The sequence below is a fragment of the Rhinolophus ferrumequinum genome, chromosome 3 (genome assembly GCF_004115265.2).
Source record: "Rhinolophus ferrumequinum isolate MPI-CBG mRhiFer1 chromosome 3, mRhiFer1_v1.p, whole genome shotgun sequence".
Lineage (NCBI taxonomy): Eukaryota > Metazoa > Chordata > Mammalia > Chiroptera > Rhinolophidae > Rhinolophus > Rhinolophus ferrumequinum.
Genome location: NC_046286.1, coordinates 75,872,617 through 75,897,627, shown reverse-complemented (window position 1 = coordinate 75,897,627; position 25,011 = coordinate 75,872,617). Strand labels below are relative to the sequence as shown.

The 25,011-nt window shown below is 36.2% G+C and overlaps 1 protein-coding gene across 1 annotated transcript in view; it reads left to right on the top strand.

Moving 5' to 3' along the window:
• The window catches only part of THEMIS (thymocyte selection associated), a 167,456-nt gene that overhangs the window by 136,072 nt on the left and 6,373 nt on the right, over positions 1 to 25,011 (top strand). The window contains exon 5 of the mRNA XM_033102695.1: positions 19,461 to 19,614. Coding sequence (XP_032958586.1) covers positions 19,461 to 19,614 — 154 coding nt within the window. The remainder of the gene's footprint in view (positions 1 to 19,460; positions 19,615 to 25,011) is intronic.

Here is a 25,011-nt window from a genome sequence, read left to right as displayed (position 1 = left end):
CTCCTATGCCCTCTTTCTCTCTAGGAAGTGTCCGTTTCTTTGGAGCTCACTTAGCGATAGCGAACCACCTGAGCACCGTCTATAAAAGTTCCATTTCCGAGCTATGGAAACATCTGGGCTTAATCTAACCAAGAAAATACTGTGTTGGTGATAGATACCCTGATCCCAGTTCGAGTTTTGTGCTTTCATAGGGTTATTATTGCTCTCAGGTTGTGGTGAGCTCCGTGCGGCCCCTGAAAAGATGTCTACATGTTAGTCACCTGATCATTTGACTGTCACTGTATATGGAAAAAGGATAAATATTTCCTTATAAACAATGATGTGGTGAACTGAAGGATCTTGAGAGAAGGATGTTATCCTGGATTAACTGGTGGGCCCTAAATGCCATTATACATATCGTCTAAGAGAGAGAGTGAGGGCATTCCGACACACAAAAGCACAGAGAAAAAGGAAATGTAGAGATGGAGGCAGAGATGGGAATGAGGCAACCATGAGCCAAGGAGCACCAAGGAAATGCCAACAGCCACAAGAAGCTGGAAGAGGCAAAACAAGTGTCTCCCCCAGACTCTCTTAAGGGAGCATTGCCCTGCCGACAATTGGATTTCAACTTCTGTCCTCTAGAACTTTTAGAGAATAGATTTCTGTGGTTTTGAACTAACCAGTTTGTGGTAGTTTGCTACAACAACCTTAGGAAGCTAATGTAATAATACACAGATATTCCAGGACTTCCCAAGGAAAAGTGAATAGATATATTTCCCAGGCATTTTGGATTATTTTTAGAAACAGCCTAATCAGAAAAGCAACCATGAGTTATTTAATTGATGAATTAATTCATCACATATGTATTGAGGACTCCCTGGAAATTTCAACCGTGAATAAATAGGAAGACTGCCAGGAGCACAATATGGTAGCAAGATAGACTTGAAACTAAGCAAAGTCAGGGCATATTCAGGGAATTTCGAAGCAAAACAGAGACGGGGAGGTATGAAATGGGGTTGTGGGATACCTTTAAGGTCATGGAAAGTAGTGTGAAATTTATCCTTCGGGCTATAGGAGTTATAGAGGAATTTTAAATAGAGAAGTTAAATTGAAATCTAATTTTATATGAAAAATTGATGACTCTTTGCTATTGAAACAGAATAGAACTTTCTCTGTTTTCAACCAATGTGAACAATACCACAACCTCTGCTTGTTGCACTGTTTACCTAAATAATTTGGTCCCCAAATCCTCATCCATAGAACATTTCCCTTTTATATGCATGATTGTATCCACATAGGCTACATTATTTGGCAACTGTATTACAATCCCATTCTCTATGAATGACGATGAATTTAGTTCTGGATAATGAGTATTTTTAAACTTAAATTTATACTAAATTCTAACACGTACTTTACATTTTGCATAGGAAAAATGTTTAAATCCTCTAGATTTGCAGCATACTGCATTGTATGGAATAGGGGTAAGGTGGAGAATTTGAGAATCTAGGCACGGTTAAAGTTATCCATACCATGTTTCCCCGAAAACAAGACTGGATCTTATATTAATTTTTGCTCCAAAAGACACATTAGGGCTTATGTTCAGAGGATGTCATCCTGAAAAATCATGCTAGGGCTTATTTTCCGGTTAGGTTTTATTTTTCGGAGAAACACAGTAGCTTTGTTCCATAGCTTGTGCTTTTCTTTGTTAGGTTTGAGTTCTGTAGGAGAGGAAAAATAATTTTCCCTCTACCCTTCTAAATTGTTGGCTGAGGCCCCTGTAATAAAAGACAAATTAATAAGAGAAAAACAAACAGAAGTTTATTACCATGTAGACCTCAAGTATACATGGGAGATACCCAGGAAAACTGAGTAACCCAAAGAGGTAGCTTTAGAATTTAGGCTTAAATACCATCTTCATAAGGAAATGGGGGGGTATATAGGCCTCATAGGTGAGAGTAAATGATTTTTAGGAAAGATGACTGGGCCCTAAGAAGAATAGATGGGAGGTAAGATCTTTTGTGACAATTTGTCTGGGTTTGATGTCATGAATTCTTTTCTCTTCTCCTGTGATAACAGTCACTCTTCTGGTTGATGAAACTCCCGAGGACAGGATTTATGACAATGAAATTCCTTTCAGAAGATCTATCTTTTGGCAAATAAACAGAGTTCAGAGAGAGCCTCTCCCTGCATTTGTTGTTTTTCAAATGACTGCAGCTCAAAATAATCAAAGTGACATATTTTGGGGTGGTGGGTCCTAAACTCCCACCATCACATTTTGGGATGGTATATTGTATTACCCTTCAGTAGGAAAAAGCCAAGGTGATAAGAACAGAGCCTCATCTCCGATGTGTCCCCCTGAGTCACCATCATGCCCTTACCTGAAAAGCCCCATTTCTCAAAGTCCCACCGTTTACCCTGAGGAGGCACCCGGGGAAAATGTCCCTAGCTTTTTCCCTATGTAAAGTATAGGCAGCATATAGGATTGTGTGAATTCCAGTATTGAAAAGGAAATCCACTAAGTCTGATCCATGTCAGAGATATAATTTGTTAGAAGTACAAATTAAAAATATGCTGGAAAAATGCATTGAGGTTCTCTAACAATATAGGGAGTGGATGAATTCTCAATTGCTTATAATTCCTGGATGCGAACGAACGTTGCTGATCATTGAGATAAGCCTTTTATTCTGGAATTAGTTTGTGGTATATGTGTACACATGTAGCCAGGATGTAAAAATTTCAAATCTAACATATTAGCCAAAAATGTCCCAAGGACATATGTATAAGAAAGGTAAAATTGAATGTATTTACATAACTCCTTGCCAAGAAAATGAAAATGTTTTGAATAAATACTCTAGGAGCTCAGCTTAGATGAGCATACTAGAGATACGGGTGGCATTTGAATACTTCCTACTTGGCTCGACTTTAAGAAATACTATACTCTGAGACATTCACTAGTGCAGTTACCATCCTCTTGGAGTCCTGAAATCAAGAAAAGGTGCCAACTGTGATCCTGAGAAGCTCAACTTAAGCCTGGAGTTTATGTAAATAGCCTTTGTCCAGGAGATAAATGGATGATTTAAAAAAAATAAAAACTCTGTCCATGGAAGTCTCTTTTCAAATAAGAGACATTTGATCCTGGAGCCACAAAGTCCTGGCAGATTTCCCATATTCAAACCTAGTACATAGATATAACGCCACTGCTTTGTCAGCAACGAATAGCTAGACTCTGGAGGGTAGCTGCGAATAGTCGGGGTAGACTGCCATCTGGTGGCAATATAAATTACTACTGAAATCAAGTCACCACCTCCCAGTTGCTTTATCAAGTATTTGTTTACCACCTAATTTTTAAAGCAAGAGTGAAATTATATTTTAAATCAAAAACCATCTGAGCAGTGTTTTAATTATCATATTATTATTATTACCATTTTGCAAGTTTCTTCCTGTTTTTTGTTCTACACTTTTACTTTTTCTCTGACATGTGAAAAAAGGCACTGACATATAATTCTGGTTGGTCGTTCAGTTTTTCCTACTCATCATTTTCTAGTTTTTGGAAACTGGGATAAATCCTCTACTTACAATATGGTAATGTCATACATAATGTCTGGCTACAGTAGGAGATCGAGAAGACTATAGAAGAATAAATAAAATGGCAAGTAATAAAAGCAATCTGAATATAGGTCTGAAAACGATGAGCCGTTAGCCTGGACTCTAGTCTGGTTTGCATTTGAAGATATTGTTTAATCCTTTTGTACTTGAGTTTCATTTATCAGCTTTGGCTCTTATAGTTTCTCTGTCAGCTGAGTTTCAACTTGGCAGATAATAATGGCAGATCATGTACTTGTGTAGAGATTTTAACGTATTTGAAGTGCTTATATGATCCTGGGGCTAGGTTTTGGTATTATAAAGCCCACATCAATAAATACTCAGCTCTTAAATATCCCTTATCATCAATTTTATGCTGTACTGTACTTAATTTCTCCCTTGTCAAAGTAATGCGGCAGTGAGTTGAAGCATTTTCTGCAGAATTTCAAATATGTATGTATGTATACGTGTATGTGTATGTGTGTGTATTTTTATGTGTGTATGTCAATTCTACTTCATACTTAAAATGTTCTCAGTGTGAATTTAAGATCTCTATACTTCATGTACAAATAATAAAATTAATGTCATCTCAATCCAATACTTTAGATATGCATCATGAAAACATCAAAAGAGAAATGACATGTCCAAATTTTTGGTTATTAAGTGAGAATTTCAGATGTAGGTGCAAAAGACACCTGGACCCACACATCTTTCTCTTAGCTCTTTATTCCCTACAATTAACCAAGAGCAAACGTCATGATGGACAGGGAGGTAGGCCACATTGGAGCATCAGGTCTGTGTTACTGCCTTCCAACAAATCGTCCAAAGATGGTGCAGGTCTTAAATGACTGGATTTACTGATGATTTCATTAACCAACAACATATGTAATTGATGAATGTTTAGAAGATTAGTGCTCAACAATCTAAGAATGCATACTAGCTGGGAGAATCATTGATCATCATTAAATAAATCAATCTCCAACATTCCACGCCCTAGAACAGACAACACAGAGTTGCCCATGTGAAAAACAGCTCCACCACTCATTTATGCCTACGTGTCAGAGGAGCTGCCCTGGCAATTGTCATTGAGTGCTTTCCCAGGCTCTCGCAAGGCAAATTGTTCCTGGTACACAACATAGGTCCTCTTGAAAGTAATGTCACCTGATTCAGAAGTTGTCTGGTTTGCTTTTTGAGATGCCTCTCACGCTCCTCAGTGTTGAACTCACGGTGTAGCCTATATTTATTCAACTGCTCGGCGTTGTTGTTAGACTGCAAACTTCCTTCCTGATGCCTCTCCCACTCTCTGCAACATTGTCCAAACTGCAGCTTCTTGTGTAGCTTTAGGAGAAGTAGAGTCAAATCTCTGAAATTCTCCTCCTCTGAGACCCTAGCAGATTTGGAGATGTCATCCTAGCTGAGTACCAACCACCAACCTCAACTTTAGACAGATGAGATGATATAAGAAACTATAGCTTATTTTCTGAAATCCAGCATATTTTTTCATGTGTCCTCACATTGCACATAAATCTGTTATTGTCTTGATCTCAGGTCAGGCCAAACTATTTTTTAACTTTTATTCTGGAAAATTTAAAGTACATGCAAAAGTAGAATGAGAACCATAATGAACCTCCGTGTACCTATCACCAAATTTCATCAGCTATCAACTTAAGACTAGTTTTGTTTCATCTACCGGGGGTGCCAAAAAAAGTGTATACAAGTGGACACTTTGGTCAATGTTGCCCAAGCGGTGGTTCGCCATAATCAGAAGTGTCTGGATGCTGATGGTAACCACTTTGAGCACCTCTTGTAATTGCAGAAGTCAAACGTGACTTGTACTCATCTTTTGTTACCAGTATATATTGAGTAGTACAATTTTAATACAGTTTGCCTTTCTTAAGATGTGTATACATTTTTTTTTTGTCACCCTCTGTAAATCCTTCATTCTTCAGCCCCACTAGACATTTGGGGGAGACAAAAAACCAGATATCATTTCATTAATTTCATCAGCAAACACTTAAGTGGATATCACTTAAAGGTAGGAATTCTTAAAATAAACAAGATAGTTATCATACCTGCAAACATCAGCAATAATTTCATAATCTTATCAAATATAAAATTAGAATTCAAATTTGCCTAGTTGTCTCATAATTTTTTTTTTACAGTGTGAATCAGGATCTAAATAAGATGGCTATTATCAACAAGACAAGTAATAACAAGTGTTGGAGAGGTTGTGGAGAAAAAGGAACCTTCATACACTACTAGTGGGAATGTAAATTGCTATAGCCACTGTGAAAAACAATAAGGAGGTTACTCAAAAAATTAAGAATAGAATTACCATATGACCCATCATCTAAGAAAGCATGAAATACTGCCATTTGTGACAACGTGGATGGATTTTGAGATTATCATGCTAAATGAATAAGACAGAAAAAGTCAAGAACTATATAATCTCACTTATATGTGGGATATAAAACTGAAAGCAACAAATGAATGAGACAAACAAACAAAAACTCAGACACAGACAACAGTTTAGTGGTTACCAAAGGGTAAGGGGGCTGGAGGGGCAGTAGAAGAGTGTAAAGGGGGTCAAATATATGGTGATGGAAGGAGATTTGACAGTGGGTGGTGAATACACAATGCGATATACAGATGATGTATTATAGAATTGTACACTTGAAACATAATTTTACTAAACTATGTCACCTCAATAAATTTAAGAAAACTATAAAAATAAATAAATAAGATGCATACATTGCAATTGAATGATATGTTTCAAAATCTTTTTTAATCTATAGGTTTCTTCTTATTTTTTTTTTCTCAATTTGTTGGAGAAACTGGATTATTCTATAGAGTTTCACGCAGCATGAATTTTGCTGACTGTAACCCTGTGGTTGCCAGAGAGTAGGAGTGAAAATGTTTTTTTCTTTTGCCAGTTATATAGAGTGACTTGTATAGAAAGTGATGTTTTAGTGTCTTTGTTGGTTTTCAGCCACCTTCTATTCCTAGGTTTCTGGTACTCCACATAGGATTTCTGTATATCAGTTTCTTTCCTGTTTTATCACATGCCATATGTTCAAGATAAAATATATTCTAGATGTCATATATTCCAGATATCATACATGTCTAGATGATGTATATTCTAGAATTGTTTTGCCTGTGAGTGGGCTTCCTTTCAAGATGTTCTGACTTGTTTTCCTGTGAATTGATAGTAAAATCTTGAAGCTTAATAGATTTAGATTTGATTTTTTGGGAACACTATTCAAGAAAGAGTGCTGTTTATTTTCTATCAGGAGATACATAACATCTGTGTGTGTGTGTGTGTGTGTGTGTGTGTGTGTGTGCTTGTGTGTGTGTGTGTGTGTGTGTGTGAGAGAGAGAGAGAGAGAGAGAGAGAGATTAACAGCTGTTGATCATTGTTAACTCAGATCATAAGGCAGTTTTGGCCACTGGATCTTGTTTTGTTTCCAGAGCCTGAGTATTTCTAAGACTGAGACCCTGGCTAGGTACCCAGCCAAGGGTACACAGTAGCACTTTTGCTTCCAGGGAAATGCACTATGCTGCAGCTTCAATTTGTCTGGTCAAGGTGTTTGAAAATTGTATTTTCTAGTTTTAATAAAACCAAATCTCACAAAATGGGCAACTATTTTTAAAAATTACTTTAAAAAAATCAAAACAAACCTTTCAATTAAAGACACCGAGAGAGTGAAAAGAAAAGCTACCAGAGTGGAGGAGACTATTTGCAAAACAGACAAGGGATACTTAAAAGGACTTGTATTCAGAATATATAAAGAACTTTTACCAATCAATAACAAAAATACAGAGAGCACTACAGAGAAAATAGGCAACCATCTGAAGAGTTACTTCACAAAATGAGTACTTCACAATGACTAATACAACATTGTAAAGCCATTTAATCTTTAATGTAAATTAAAACCATGAGATAACATTAAAGAATCACTAGAATGGTTAAATAAAAAGACTGACAGTGCCAAATCTTATGGAGAAAGTGAAACTTCAGATCCTCCTGATGAGAGTATATTCTGGAAAACCTTTTCACAGGATCTACGAAAGTTGGGCATACACACATCCTATATAACCCAACAGTTACATGCCTACAGAAACAAACACATTTGTGCACCCAAAAGAAATGTATACATATGTGCACTAAATGATGTGTATAAGAATATTCATAACAGCATTATTTATAATAGATAAAAATTAAAACAACTCAAATGTTCTTCAGTCATAGGGTAGATAAATAAGTTTTGGTATGTTCTTACATTGGAGTACTCCATGAAGTTATGGTTAGAAAGAAAGAAGCCAGGTACAAAAGAGAATATACTCTATGATTCAAAGTATATAAGTTTTCTAAACAAGAAAGAAAACTAGCTATGATATTAGAAGTCAGGATAGTGGGTAGCTTTGGGGAAGAGGGATTGGCCGTATGACTGGGTTGAGGCAGGAGGGAGAACATCCTAGTTCTAAATCTGGGTAGCCGTTACATAGGTACAGTCAATTTGTATCAAGTCACTGAACTGTCATTATTTGTGCATTTTTCTAGAAGAATTACATATTTCAGAAAATAAATTTACTAAAATGTTATACATATAAGCTAAAGACAACAAAGTGTTTTTTTTTAAAAAAAAAAAGTGAAGCTGACAGTTTTCATACTTCTGATATTGCTCCATCAGCCCTATTAGGAGGAAAAGAAAAGGTAATAAAGTAATCATACCCTTCTAGATGTTAGCCAAAAATTTGAAATTACCAAGAAGATTGAAATGAAGATTTACACACACTCTTAAGTGACAATGATCTTCACCATATTTTATATTGTGTTATGCGACATTAGCAAGTGAGAAAATGAAAGCATGGTGATTAAAAACATATTTTAAAACTAAGCAACAAAAATAAGAAAACAATTTTCTATAGTTTTTCCGTGTTGTTTATAATTATGTTATACTCAGCCCAGTACTTCACTACATATAAAATTCACTACAGTTAACATTAACTCTTTTGAGTTTTTTAACAGTGATAAAGAAAAAATTATGTATTATTGAATACACTGGTTCTTCCTATAAATGGCTAAGATAATACAAAGAAGTAACATGGTGACAAATTAAAACGATTTGTTTTTCTAGAAATAGTCTTGGAAGATGTTTACAAAAAAAGCTGAAGATCTCAATATGCTAATACATGTAACAGGCATAGGATAGTGGCTGACACTTAGTAAGCACAAATAAATGCTAGTTGTTGCTATTTGTATTATTTGTATGAACAAATGACTCAGTAAGGGAGATTTTCTATAAAGTTGCATGAGAGTTCAGTTTTTTCCTGACATACATGTTTATTATATTTTCTAGATAGGGTTTCAATAATGAAATCCATAAAGATATTCTTTAAATGCATTGAAAAAGCCATTATTCTATTTCTTAATGACTTCTTTAGTGAAAGCATCGCTTTATGGATAAACTGCATAAGTACAACTAATGATAGAGCAGCTGCATTGTCTAGAATTTCTAAGTGATTTTCAAGGAAGTTTAGAGAGCTGAAGCTACATATAAAATACATTCTCAGTGTTATTGTAGTCAAGTTACTGCAGCAAAGCAATTGTAACCAGAAGTTTACCAAATTCTGCAGAAATTTTTGAATATGGTTATTTTATAGAAATAAAAGTATAAAATATTCAGTCATTTCCCATCTCATGATACTTCATGGGTGGTGCTCTTTTGTACCATATAAAGATTTGCTGATTATCTTATGACAAATAATTTTTCCAAAATTAAAGGTGTATTAATATTAAGATTTATTTTACAAAAAGGTGATTGTGCAAATTCATCTACCTAATCCATAAGTGCCCGTCAGCAGTCTGCTACCCAGAGGAACACACACATATACACTCGAGCTGGCCGCCAATTAAAAGGAATCATCCTATATAAGACATTTTGAAAAGAAATTGTTTTGAAATAGTTCTAATGTTATATGTGTTTTATTGCTGAAAACAATGCAATGTATATACTGCAACCTATAAAACCTCACATCTTGCAAACTTTAAAAACTATAAAACAAAATTTCTAACCATTTGTAAAATCTTCCAAAGAATTTCAGTGGGTTCCAAATCCACTATCCACAAACTGTTTAAAAACTAATGAGAATTGAGCTAACTAACTATTAACTCAATTCTCATTAGTTTTTAAACAGTTTGACATCAAGGATGATAGGAACATCCAAGCCAATTTCAACATCTTTGCAAAATTAGTAGACATTGAAAAATATGTATTGTAACTTAGAGCAATTAATGTACTTTTATTCATTTGGATCCATGTATCTTTGTGAAGCATCATGCTTTAGTGGTTACATCCTTAAAACTCAATATATAAATCAACTGAATTATGAAGCAAACAGTTGAATTGCTCTATCATAAAATGTAAATCAAGATTTAAAAAGTAATAAAAACAAATTATTCAACCATTTTCCTCAATAGTATTAATAACTAACATAAAAGTTTGCTTAAAATATTTTTACTTTATTATTTTAATGTTTCTACTTTGAATTTGTTTTGTAATGCACATGATATCTTAGTTGAGTAAATATTCACAACTGCATATGTTAGTAGAGTACATATATATGTAATTTAATATACCTGTATCACATTTATGGTTCATGCTTAAAATTTTTATTGTTAAGAAGACACAATGAGAATGGTTTAGAGATCACTGATTTAGAGGTTGATAAGAAAGAGAAAAGACAGTAAAGGAGATGAGAGAGTGACAATTCAAGAAGTAGAAGAAAGTCGAGAGAAGTGTTACTGGAGGTTGAGGAGAACATGATTTTTAAAAACTGATGAGGTGGTTAACAGAGTTATGTGCCCAGAAAGTTCAGGAACGAGGAGGTCTGCGAAAAAGCCATGGGATTTATGACTGTTGTTTAGAAAGTTATTGGTGAAAATATTTTTAGTCAAGTGGTAGGAATAGAAACCAGATTCCATGCAGTAAATACCCAGATATTAAATGAGTGGGAGGAAAAGAAGAGGAGAAGTAAGAACAAATTACTTTTACTAAAGTTTGGCACGAAGTGAACAAGGCAATGGAGAGGCAGAGTCAGAGAATGCACTAGAAGTGGGCAAAAAAGTTGATTAAATAATTCAGTGGGAAAGTGGGAGAGAAAGTGGCACAGAGAAGGAAGAGGCCTCAACTGTAGAAAGAGGATAGGACAACATTGCTTAAGAATAGGGATCAACTGTCCTTCTAAGAAAAAACAAAGAAAGCCGTGGGAATTAATTTCATATGGCCACAATCTCAGTGAATTAAGTGATTAAATAACTTCCCAAGATTGACAAATGCCAGGTTTGACTATGAGCTTGATAAAAGAGGAAAAGATGTGAAATATTTTCTATAGACCCCTCAAAATGAACTGCAGGAGATATCCTCTATGACTGAGCAACATTAAGGACCGAGATATCACCAGGCAACTTGAATTTATATCAGAGCCAAATACCAAAATTTATATATATAAATGTATTACATATATATATAAAACTAGCAGTGAGCTACTTTTGGGGGTTAAGAGAACAGAACATTATTTTTAAGGACTGGCAAAGAAAGTAGAATGGAAAGTGAGGATCTTATAATCACAGAGAGAAAACTGTTAACAAGCTGGCTCTAAGGACACTTTGGGTAGGAAAACAGTGAAGCAAGGAAGGGGCTGATAGTCAAGACATGAATTGAAGACAGAGAAGAAAGAACAGTGTTAAGTGACTATAAGCACAGAGGAAAGCCCTAGAATCCAAGATCTTGATGATGGAGAAATTTTGAGAGACAATGAAGTCCAATTTTCAATTGTACATACATGAGGCTAAAAAAGAGTAGGAAAAAAGAAAATGTTTGACAAGGTGTGAACATTGAAGTCTTTACTCTGATGCCATGTTGGTAGAGGGATGACACAGAGAAGGACGTGAGTGAAGAGAGCATTTTGAGCAAACGGCCTCTCTGCAGGGTAGGGTCCTAGAGATGACTGAAGGGACATGCTGGGATTCTGTCGAAATTTACAGAAGTTGTTGTATGAGGGTGCCAAACAATGCTTTATAAAGGGATGGGGAATAGGGTGTGTGTACAGGAAGAGGTGAGAGGGCAGCCTTCATGGGAAAGGGTTTCAAAGACATGTTGCCAGGCCTGAGGTGAGGTGAGGAGGTGGGAATCAGCTTTCAAAGGCTATATCCTATCTTGGGCACTTGTTCACAATAGCACAAACTTTTTACATTTTAGCAACACTTTGGTGGCAAGAATGCCATTTAACATTTAATATAATGTGAATGCTCAAAGAAACAGTGAGATGAATCCTCCTCATTAAAATGGTTTCTAGCTCTAATGATAACATAGCAATATTTTAAATCAAGTTGCCAGGATATATACTTTTCAAAGACGAATGTGTTTTAATACTCAGAGTTAAAATGACTTCACATGTAATTTTTAAGGAATGAATTGAGAATATTTTTTCTAGGTACAGAGCTATTATATGGTACACTGCAGTTCCCATCTGCCATCTGCAGCAGGAGTTGCTCTGCGGGACACTTCTCATGCTATTCATATGTCCACTGATTCAAAACTGATTTTACCCAAAACTAATCTAAACAGAAAATATGTTATATAGTTTATTCTACTGTGATTTATGCTTCTATAATTCAAATTAAGATTAATTTTCCTGCCCTTTGGCCACAGATTACCTCACACAGTCTAAGAGTTTTGCTTTTCCAATTATAATAGGAGCTATGAAAGTTATAACAACAACCATGTGAATTAATCATTTAAAAATTTTTAGGAGGACAAAATGAGGAGAAAGAAGAAAATATATTTACACGCAGAGCTATTCTTGTGTTCAAAATATCAACACTATAAGTAAGCTCGTCTTGGTACTTTCCAGGGGAGGCAATTGTTACAGTACCTCTAATACAGCAAACCCTTTGCAGGCTTTCCCGTTATCTGCAGAGACAGGACTAAAATCTTTTGAGGGTAGCCAGACTCCTCATTTATCTTCTTAAGAATAACATTGTGCAGATTGACTGTCTGTTCTGACTGCATTTTAAAATAAAAATATGTTGATTAAGCATTGCCTCAAGTGTCCATTTCATCTTTGGCTAAATTCATAAAAGATTAGAGCAGCAAGAAACGGATTGAATTGAGCTTGACAAAAGGGTATGAAGAGCTTCTTCACCCTGAGCACTCTGGAAAAACATTCTTAAACTTGTTTTGATCAAACAAAGTATGTGATTATATTGAGTTCTTCCTGCATCCAGGAGCAAGAATTTGATTTTTCCCAAAAGGGTGGTCAAATCAACATCAAATCAGGATGGTGGGACTTCTGGATGTTGTATTGTCTAGTTCCCAGTTTTCAGCAGGAAAAAGATGGGAAGATACAACTGAAATATATGAGTACTGTTAATCTCTTCCTTTAGTACATAATATGTTCTTGAAATATGCCTTTGAACATGAAGGTTTAAAGTCCTCTCGATAGTAAGTGACGGATTTCTTTTCCAAAGAACATGATAAGATCTTTGATGTATTATATAGAATGCATGATGAGATCTCTAATCATAGTTGCAACAGGGATGGTTTTTCTTGGGTCTTGTCTCAGCAAGTCTAGCACGTAGAGGAGGTCTTTAAAGGATTGGGATGGGAGGCTGTCATCTCTTATCAGGGCAACCTAGGAAGCAGACACAGGCATCTTTCTTTCCCATGGGCCAGTTTCCTCTTCTTCAACCCAAAAGAATGAGCAGGGCAGATAGAAAACCCCAACTCCTTTAAACATCTGAATTTCTGGTCATACTTGGAGCGGGCAGGGCATAGAGGTATTGTCCCATCTGTCAACCACAGTTGGCACAAGTATGTCTAAGTGTCAAGCCACATATACATACCACAAGCCACAGGTCTGCTGCTGAGGCCCCAATCAGGTGCCAACTCAGAGCCCAGCCAGCACTGTCCCATTTGAAAAAGAAGGTGTGCATGTTTGAGCACTGGCTGAGGAGGGTAAGTGATGCCGGCATGGAGTCTTACCTGGGAAGGCCACAACCTGAGGTTCTGGAAGAAGTGAGGGAGGTGAGGCTGGGCTTCTGATGGGCTGGTGACACAAGGCCTGCCAATCACAGGCCTGGGCAGCCTCTCTGCAAACAACCTAAGGCGACAGGGACAGAAATGGGGGCAATGACAGCTTGTCTTTGGGATTGGACAGAACAAGCTCACTAGCATGTTCTTTCAGTTGGTATAAAGAACACATTCTGTGCAGAAAAGACAGTTTATGATTATAGATGCATAATTGTATGAAACACCAGATAACTGTTTGAAAGAGAGGACTACTTATATGGGTGATCAGCTTTAGATTATTTTTCAGTTTCTATTCTTGCTTGTTTAAGTATTTCTTCAGGAAAAACAAACATTTGCCTCCATTTGATTGACTCTTTATAATTCACAATGAGAAAATTACTAGTTTTTTAAAATCATTCGATAATCTTATAAATTATTGATGGGGATTCAACCAAATAACAAACAAATGAGAAAACCCACACACAGAGACACACACACACACACACACACACACACACACACACACATTAGAAGAGATATTACATGTTCTCCTGGAATTATAATTTGATGTGCACAGCAAATCTATATTACTTATGTTTAGATTTTGATTTTTATTTCCGTATTTTAATGTATAGTCTCTGAATTACTGTTTCTGTTGTTGATGTAAGTAGCATTTAATTCTGAGGGGAAAAGACAGTTAATGAGAAATTTCTTCCCAAATATCACGTCAATTTACTTTTCTGATGAAAAAAAGTGCAGACAGTAGAAAGAGCAGTTGTTTATATAAACAGAGAAGGAGGTAGCTTTTTGAAGTCTATTAGAAGAGTGAGTGATTTTTTTTTACAAAGTATAAAGTAAAGTACATTATCTGGGATACTTCATGTTGTTTTATATGTGAATGATATGTAGTCACTGAGCCAAGCCAGGCCCTGTGTCGCTTTCTAAGGAAAAGCAAGCCACATGTACCCTTGGGGAGCAGGGACGCAAGTGAATATAATCGTGAACTGGGAATCTCAATGAACTGTCTGGAAAACAATGATGTTTACCCAACAGCATGGCTTTAGGTATGAGCTGAAAGACAGATTTGAAGAAATCTTTTAATTTTTTTTTCATGGACATCTGGGTTAGCTTTTTTTGGTAATGTTTATTTGTTCCTTTCTTTGTTCATGAGAAAAATATTCAGTACCTAGTAATTGAATCATTGCTTTCAGCAGGAACACTAAAAGCAGTCTGCAGACTACAAGCCAAGAATAACATGAGAAATAATTTAATAGTTGTTTTATACTAGCAGACAGGATCCTAATGACTCATTTCTAATGACAAGTTAAATGGAAATTACACAAACTAACAGGATTTATTTTTGAAGCACAACGGTAGAGTGGTCACAAAGGCCTGAATGATGCCAGTTCAAATTTATGTGTGTTCCTCTTTATTTTTTGCACACATTTTGTTTTTCTCATTTTTCTTTGGGCCTAATCTTCAGGTTGAAGACTTGACATCACTGAAGCAGTGCCTGACAGAGAGTTTTATGTCTTTCATTATTGTCAGGCCACAATATTGTGCCTTACCAACATGGGGCCAGTGTGTATATACACTCAGTTCTCAGGATCTCTAGCATAGCCATTCATTGATTTATAATTTCCATATATATTGACCAATATAACTTTCACCATAGAAATGTATAGAATACTATATAACTATAGTATTTGCAATGATTGCTTCAGTACGTTTATTTAAAAATACAGGATTTGCAGTATTTCTTTTTCTTTTTCTTTTTATTGGATAAAATAAGTTGAAAATATGTGTGCCTTTCAACTATGTAATAAGGATTACTGTTAGGAGTGACTGGATATCACTGTTAACATATGAACATGTGACTATGTAGTGGCCATTGATAAGCTAGCCAAAGAAAAAGTCGTAACAATTAAGTCAATGATTTATTCATGCATTTCTCCATTGTTTTAATGTGTAGTTATTTGATACCTACTATATTTAAAATACTGAAATAAGGACTGAGAACACTGAATAGGACAGATGTAGTCCTTATTCTTATTTTAACCAGAGAGATAGACATTAAACACTAAACCAGGTATTATTTAATTGCATTTGTAAAAACAGCTTTGCAGTACAAGTACAAGGTGCTCAAAGACTAGAAGACAAAAGTATTGGCTAAAATCTACATGGTGAGGGAAAGCTTGTGGGAACTCAAGACTTAGTAAAATTATGAAGGAAGAATTTATGATAATGTTCTAGGCTAATGGCATAGCCAAGCCTTGGGACAGGAAGGAAGAATGGCAGAATTGGGGACCTAAGGGACATTAAAGTTGGAGTCCAGAGTGTTCACCACGGCCTACAAGGTATGGCCTCATCTTATTATATTTTATAAATCTGGCCCCATCCCTGAGTCATAAATATATAGGTAGTAAATTAATTGTAACTTGTTGGAATTATCTAGGGATGGTAAAAACAAACAGACACTAGATCATTAACAAAACCTTGAGAAACTCTTAACAGTCAATGTTTAGGTGAAGAAGGTTAAACGAGCAAAAGAGACTAACAATGAGTGGTTAGAGTGGTAAGAGGGACACCAGAAGCCGTTTCAAATGCTGCTGAGGGTTAAAATAAGGTAAAGTCTAACAGATAGCCAGGTTGAAATTTTAGAACTAGGATGGATGCTATGTAGAGAAGAAAGGGAAAAATGCTTAGAGGGCGGGAGAGTGTAGAGAAAGTAAATAAATCAGTGGATCTCAGATCCCAGTGAGTTCCAAGAATAGTCCTGGTAGAAAAAAAAAAACATTCTTGAAGGTAAGAGCTTTGGCTGGAGTGGAGACAATAAACTTGAGGACAGGAGAGCAGGTGAGAGGGAGAGACATTCAGTGATTTGGGAAGTGGAAAAGATTCAGGTTATGACAGGTTTCAGGTGTGACTAGGAGTGAATGGCTAAGGTGGAGAAATGAAAAGTTAATTTGTCATAAGGAGATCCAGTCAGAGTATTAAAGGCGATGTTTGTGTAGATGGGAACATAATCTATGATTATGGGGCTAGAAGGGAGAAAAATAATGCAGTTTTTTAAGGGAGGCTTGTGACTAGAGATTAGTAGATAAACAATACCAACAAGAAGGGAGATGGTACATATGTGGCTAGATACCAAAAATATCAAAGCAGCAGGGTTTTCTTGCAAGGGGGTAACAATGCAATGGACATCACCATGGGCAAGTGTATCATCAACCTGAGGGTATCTAGGTTGTGGAGGGATAAGCAGCCATCTTCATCTGCAGAAGTGCTGTTCTCAATGGACAATGAATTTTTAGTCAAGGTAGGAAGGTAGAGACAATGTTCTGAAAGGAAGTTGAATACGTAGTGCAATTTGCAAACCATGGAATAAAGTTCTGAAGGCACAGGGGAAGAATTGGAGAGAGAGGAATTTGAGAGAGAGAGAGAGAGAGAGAGAGAGAGAGAGAGAGAGAGAGGAGATTGGGGGTTAAAGGAGTGAAATTAGGCAGTGAAGAACAGAGCGTGTGGGAATTTTATTGTAGCAGAAAATCAGTATCTGGGCATGGTTTGGAGACTCAGGGAACTGGAGGGTAGGCTGACTAAGTAAACAAGGTGGAGAGATTGCAGTTGGTTCAGTAGCTTAAGATACATCAACCTCTCTTTATATTAAGACCGGGAAACAGGAGCCTAGCTGTGATAGTAAAGCAAAGAAGAGATTGGAAAGCCTGTCAGAGTTTGGCTGGGGCGGACTCCAATGTGGGGACTGTCTCCAGTAAAGTGGGTTTCTTAATTATTGAAATGCTAATATGTTTATCAAATGTACAATCTGCCAGAGTTTGTACCAGGAAGTACCGAGCCTTTGTAATACTTGATTCATTCTGATCAAGGGGTCATTTTCTCTCCTCAGCCTTTCATGTTAGATATTTCAGGTTTAAGGATATTATTTAAATTCAGAATTTTTCCTTTGAAGTCTGAGACATGTTATAAATAACATAATTTACATGAAGTTCTTACATTTCCTCCTCAATCTCGTAATATTATCAGTTTAATTTGGTATGGAAAAGCAAGAAGATACATTCTTTTTTAAATCTGGTTTATTGCTCAGTGTGTAAAAACTATAATTTAATACTCATCTGATAATTTGAAATAATAATATATTTTCCAAAGGTATCCAATTCAAAAATCAGGAAAGTGCTTAGATGCTGGTTAAATCTGCTTCTTTCCAAAACTGTATAGTAATACAGTCCTGAAAATAAATTTAAAAATTCATGGTGAGTGATAGACTAATTTTTTGTGGACGGTGGATTAGTCAAATGTAAACAAGTGTAGTTTCTGAGTCCTAGTTGATACCAACATTCAAACTCTGATTTGAGTTTTCACTGGCAGTGTCATCAGTATCCCATCCTTTGTTATTAGAAAAGGAATTTGAGAATTAGCTACAAATGAGGTAACCTAAAGCTGCTCTCTGTCCTGCTGAACATCCAATAGGCTACTCTAAGCAGGTTCACATGGCATAGTGGAAGGACAAGAAAGAGCAAAAACAATTATGCAAACATCTTTTAAGTCTGTGTTTGTGTTACATTTTCAATTTCCTATTGGTACAGAAAAAGTCACATGGACAAGTCAAAAGTCCTAGTAGAAGGGCACTGCAAAATTACATGCAAAGGACATGAAGGCAGAGAGGGTTAAATAATTAGGGCCATCAGGGCAACCAGTCACCACATTGAATGAGTATATGAACACACTTGTTCATATAGTCACAGAACGGCATGAGGATCACTGGACTAAAGGTGAGGAGACATATCCCCAAAGCTCGGCACTGTTTATTTTGTTAATTTGGGTGAATACTTTAATCATGCTGGATCCTAAGTTCCTTATGGGTCTTTTCCAAGATTTAAAACCTTTGATTCAAGCTTTCAATGATACTTTTAATGAATGAAATGCTATACACAATCTGTAGGAGGAACTTAAGGAAAGTTGTTCATTGTCTTATCCTTTGGTGAGTGAAAATGGCTATGTGGATGGATAGCCAAGATTGGCTAATTTTGACTCTATGAATTCTTTGAATTTTATAGTTACATTCAGACTGAAAAACTTTTAGTCTGAATTTGGGTATGAAGCATACTGCTGAAAGTTAAATTTCCTACTTAAGTCTTTAGTTCTTGCTTCTATCTGATTATTCTTTTGAAGCATACAATATTCCAGTACAACATCAAACACTATGGCATCTCATATATGAAATGAGTTTTGGAGTCCATTGATGTTGTGCCTTAATAATTCATTGTTATGATGAATTATTATTCTTAAATTGACTAGAGAAACTTCTTCAAGTTTGTATAATACTGATAAAAAATGTGTTATTTTTTTGGCAGATGTTATAATGTTTTAATAAAAACTGTAGAAAATACAGAAATAAAATCTGTTCTTCATTATACAATATACAATTATGTAATATATATCGTAATGAAATGCTGACAATTTAACTATAATAATAAAAACGGAGTGAAAATGTTCTAAATGAAATATATTTTATAAGTTTCACAAGAAGAAAGTAATATACAATAATGGCCTTTGAAGAAGATTTTCTCTGTCTGAGATGACTTCTTATTCTAGTCACTTACATTATCTTGAAAATTCTACACCTAGTTCACCAAAATATATTAATGAAAATATAAATTGTAACTCACTTTGGCATATAGAGTGTTCCATTTCAGATATAAGAAATAACTTGCCATATGAAAATTGTTTATCTTTGTCATATCTCTGGGGAGCATTTATTTTGGACTGATAATTTACTTGTGAAATCAATCATTCTGGTCTGTGTCATTTCAGAGTCTCCATGTAGACCTATCCAAGAAACTGCAGTCAAATCAAGCTGGCTTGGATTTGAAAGCACCAGTTGGTTGTCAAAATGATTTGGCTGATCTGGAGAAAGAGAGAAGCAAGAGTGGGACAACTGCAGTAGCAGGCACTGATGTCACCACAGGTGGGTTAAGCCATTGATATTGGTTTCACTGCCTATGTGACAAATGGACAATATCCAGACCCTTACTAGTATTTTGTTTGGAATATATAACTCAGTCAAAGTGACTGCCTGACTTGTAAATCTCATTGGAATATAGTTTTAAGTGCAGTATAATATTAAACAGTCACAATAATGATAGGTCTGTTCATTGTTTTTCATTATTAGATTTTTCTCATTTATGGTTTTCGTGGCCAAGGAACTATTTTATTTTAAGATTGCTTGTATTATCATAACAATGATATTTTAAAATTTCTGCTAGAATTAACAGGAAGGATTAATGGCTTGAGAAGAGGTTAACATAATTGAGATCTTTCAATTTAAAGAAGTGTCAGAGAAGTAATCTAATGCAGACTTCAATTTTGATAGCGTATAGAGAGGGCAATCTGATATTTTTTCATCTCTACTTAAAGCAAAACAGGAGCAAATGGACTTGTGGAGAAGTTGATAGCATTCAATTAAGCTATCCAGACTAACTTCTGTATTGTGCAAATCTGGGATGAGTTAGCAAGGGAAATGAGAATTTTCTTTCTTGGCAATATTTTAGACACACCACAGCAGCTCAATTTCTATTACACTTTATCTTTGAAACTTTGCATTTCAGTTTGTAGGAAAACTGAAACTGTAATTATTCTTAAGCATATGGTTTGTTTCTTTCCCCTCCTTATCTGGTTTTGTAGCTAGCACTTTTTTCCTCCAAGGGCATGTAAAAGTCAAAATACTAGATATAAAGCCTCTGAAGTGTTTCTGTTCTAACTCTGTCTGTACAATCTGTGTTCTTTCATGTAGTTAGCTTACTGGCTTCTGACACTCCTATAAAAATATCCCATAGAGCTTTTCCTATTACCTTTTCATTGACTCTCTCCGAGTGATAAAAATGAAATTCTGTAAAGGGCTTTGAAAACCATGCATATTGTTATTCCTCCAAATTTCAAATGCTAACCAAGTGTGACTATAAAAGAAACAACTACTTCAGTGAAAATCTCTGCAGTGTGTTGAGTCTCACACCATTATCAATTTAGAAACTATCTTTTCCCTTAAGATTGTGGATCCTAAAAAGGTAACACAATTCCTGAGATCAAAGTTTTTGCTTCAATCATAGGAAAACTTACCTGGCCTACCCCTGTGTGTGTGCATCTTCCTGGGATGGCACAGGGCAGCCCCAGCTTTGTGTTCCGAATGAGTAGTGCAGAGTATGTTGCAGACCAGGGCAGTACCCGCTTTGCACACATTCCCTATACATGGTGGTTTAAGGAAAAAGAGGTCCTGGAATTAAAGTAGTGGTTCTCCTAACTTTATTCAAGAGAGCAAAATGAAATCTTACTTAGGTTAAGGTAATTTCAACATGCATATATTTTGAGATTATTCAGTATGCTCATCTGGGCAATATTTTCATTTGCTTTTCCCATTTACAATTATAATAAATTACAGAGTCTGTCTTCATTATGAATTAGAGTTGTATGACAGTTCCTCATGTAAAATCACAAAAGTTAAGTAAAGCAGAAATGTAATTCTTCAAACTTCATTTATCCCATGTAATATGGTATATGTTTTTTTATTAGAAAAAAAACCGAAAAACAAAAAACCTCATTGGCTCTCTACTGAACATTTACCAGACTTGGGATAAATAGCTCATTTCTGAACATTCAGTCACCACCATGGAGTTCAGGATGGGCAAATGATACCCTTTTTGAGCTTTCCCTTCTTTTCAATACTTAGACATAAGTCAGTAATTTCCTAAATCCTCTTTGAGTGAGAGTGGCAGTTTTAGAGTCTGTGGCATATTACAGACAAAAACCTGATTAAGACGGGCGCTGCTTCTCCAGTTTTGCTCCTTCTGGACAGCCAGATGTTATTCTTTCAGTTAGAGGAACTGGAATTACACTAAAGGGGATTCCTTATTTTGGAATTGAATGTAAATGACTAGAAGGTTCACTGAAAACGCTTAACACACATTGTGTAATGAGAGTTTATTGCAGCCAGGAGGACAGTAAACTCTACCGTGAGATCAGTGCTGTCAGCCCCAGCTCCTCTTCACCAAGACTCTGATGGAAGTGCTTCATCAGATCTCGTGGATTACCTTTTCCTATGGGTCCTTGATTCATTCTGGTTGTTGGCATTGCCCACATTTTATTTTTAGGAAAATTGATATTAAGTCTGCAGGTTGTTTTCTTCATAAATTACTAAAAGAACCATTTTCTGAAAGTAGAATGATTAAGTGGTTAACCTTTGGAATCTGAAATCACACTGCTGGGTTTAAATCTTGTCTGTCCCCCTCGCTAGCTGTGTACCACAAGCAATTTTTTAATGTCTTTATCTCTTTATTTGTAAAATCGGGTTAATAAGAGAGCTACGCCCTAGGCTCTTTTGAAGACTGCATTAGGTAAAATAGGTTAAAGCTGGTATAGTACATAATAAACTCCAATTGAATCATAGTATTACAATTAACTTCAGCGACGTTAGAAGTTGATTGCTAAGGAACACTTTGCTTTTTGACAGTACATTCTGCAGAGTGCTGGCTGTGACCACCTGATGTAGCTCTTGCAATCTCTGAGTGTCTGTCTGTACTTTTTTCCTTCTAGAATTGTATCCTCGGGGGAATTTCATGGCCTCTATGAATCCTATGGACATAGGAGGTGATTAGAAATCTTTTGGAGATGAGTCATTGACTCCTCTGAGTCCAAGAAACCCTGTAATTGTGCAGAGACGAGGAAACCCTGAACCTTCCTAGTGGACACTTTCCCTGTCTTACCTCAGTAGCAGTAGCTCAGGAAGAGCACAGACCTTCACTGTTTCATCAGTTTAAGTGTTATTTTTGGTACGGGATATGTTAGTGAAAATGTTTGTTTTAGCCTATGTGTTGCATATCCAGTTCCCAGGGAAAACTTGCATGTGGAAAGTATATTGAGAAGTGCTCTCAGGAACAACATGTAAGGCAGAGGAACAAAAGCAGGTATGGGCAGAGGGAAAAATTAAATGATAGTGAATCATAGTAAAGGCCTGGGCTGATCCCACAGGGAGCTCTGAAGCTGGCGTGACCCTTCAGAGCTGTCCCGTGTAGGGGTGAGGTGGCCAGGCCTATAGAGCCCCTGCTTCAATTAAACATTGGATGCAGATGCCCTTGAGAAATGAGCATGGCTGTGGGCAAGGTGGCTTCCTTCAGCCAAGGGCAAAGTCATTTGTCAGAGGATTATCATTTAGTTGTGAGGAGGGTGTGAATCCTATGTAGGTCACTCATTAATAGCAGCGATGGCTTCTGGTGATCTGACTGGCTAAACAGGAAACTGTTTTCTTTTTTCCTCCTTATGTGTCCAGAAACTGCAATCTTTGCCAGGAAGGATAATCTTTTAAAATATGCCTACTTGGTTATGTCCTACATAAATGTTCTCTACTGATCAAATTTTATACTCTCCTAATCAACATTCTCTAACGAAATTTTCTTTCTTTTGAAGCTTCAACTATGTTCTCCTAATTATCTCTACATCTTTAGAAAAAATCCGTGCCATGACTCATCCTCCATAAATTAGACTTGTCAAGTAGTGAGATGAACCCTAGGCTGGTACTCTAAGGTCTAGTCCCAGCTCTGCACAACTTAAATTTTGTTCAACAAGTTATTTCATTTGTCTGAGTTATACTTCCCTCACCAAAATGGGAAGTGTACCACAGGTAATCTTTATGCCTGTCAACACTGAAAACGTGTGACTCTATGGCCTAGTCTGGCATGATAGAGTGTTGAAACTGTTACTCCTCTCTAAGTAAGATTCACAAAGATTCCCCACATATAGGAACCTAGTTATTGTGGTAAATTAAACAGATGAGGGAAAGCAAGCTCTGTGGAAAATCTCTTCACTGAGGTCCAGGTGGGAACCAGAAAAAAAGAATGGATCTATTAGAAAATAAAGAAGTCTTTATATTGAGCTTTAATTTAATCTTAATGTTGAACTTCAGATTTTACTTGTGTGATGGGAAACAAAGCATAAGGCACTTCCTTATCAGGACTATTTTGTGAATTAGAGAAAGTGGGGGTTCGATATTAAAGAGCTTGACTGAATGACTGAATATTTGCTATCAATTGGTGGGTACTTTAGTTACCATGATTTATATTCTTGCCTCTCCATTTTAATAAAGGAACCCTTTATTAATTAGTGTTCTTCCAAGTAGTGTGTAAGACTAAGCACAATAATTATTTTTACTCCAGAGACCAGAAAACCTGTTATTTAAAATATTGAATAATTCCAAACTGATAATCCAAAAACCGGGATATCTTTTATCCTTCTAGTTAACGTCAATGCAGATCTTCCAGAATATAAAGAAAATAATGACACTGGTAGAATTTCCGTTATATTTCCAAGGAATATAACCTTAATTTGGAATTACTGACGGCCTGAAGTAAACTGTTGTAAGAGCACTTTTCATTTTATAGCAACTATTTCCCTCTCCTCAGAAGATTTAAATGCTTAAGAATAAGCTGGAAGAAGAACCCGCACTTATTTCATTCTTTGAACATTTCTGAAATATCATTTCCTATTAGGCAGTTGTGTGAGTACTGACAGCTTTGCCCCTCTTCTTCCCGAGAGACTAATTTATTTCCTGCAGTGCTTGTTCTTCATGGAAAATCTGACTCCTCAGCCTTTACCAATGGGAGTTCTCATCAGCAGAATGTTCATTATATAAGCAAAACCATCTACCATATTGAAAGGAAAAAAACAGTTCTCTAGACAACGCAATCTTTTTTCTTTGCTTTTCCCCCTCCGCTCTTTTCCCCTCCCCTGCTCTCCCCTCCCTTTCCCTTCCCTTCTCTCTCCATTTTCTCCTCAGTCTGTGGCTCCACAGCAACATTAACCACTGCAGAAGCAGTCTGTGAGATGGTGGGCTACAGAAGAAAATGTGCAGGCTTTGCCACCAGACAGACCCAAGACTGAACTCTAAGTTAAAGACTGTCGCATTTCTTTGTGATTTGGCTTTCTTATCTGTAAAAAAAAAAAAAGGAGAGAAATATCTGCCTCACATGACTGTGCAATAAGACTGGCGCAGAGTAGACAATGAAAATTATCGTTATTATAGCGCTCAATCAATAGCCTTTATTTAGCACTTACTGCATATGAATTGCTGTGACATAATATGAACCAGGCCTCACGTTGGTTTACAATGGAATCTATTAGAGAGCTCTTAGCAGTTAGGAGTGCTAGACCAAGACAAATTGTTGTTTGAAGCCTTGTCTTACTCTCCATTTTCTTCTTCTCTTCACCACTTTTACAGTTTTCATAATGCTTGCTAGGAACTTATAAACATATTATTTTTTAACCAATATGTTCTTTAAAAATCCAAAAGCTCTTTGCTAAGTAGTTTTAGATCTATTGG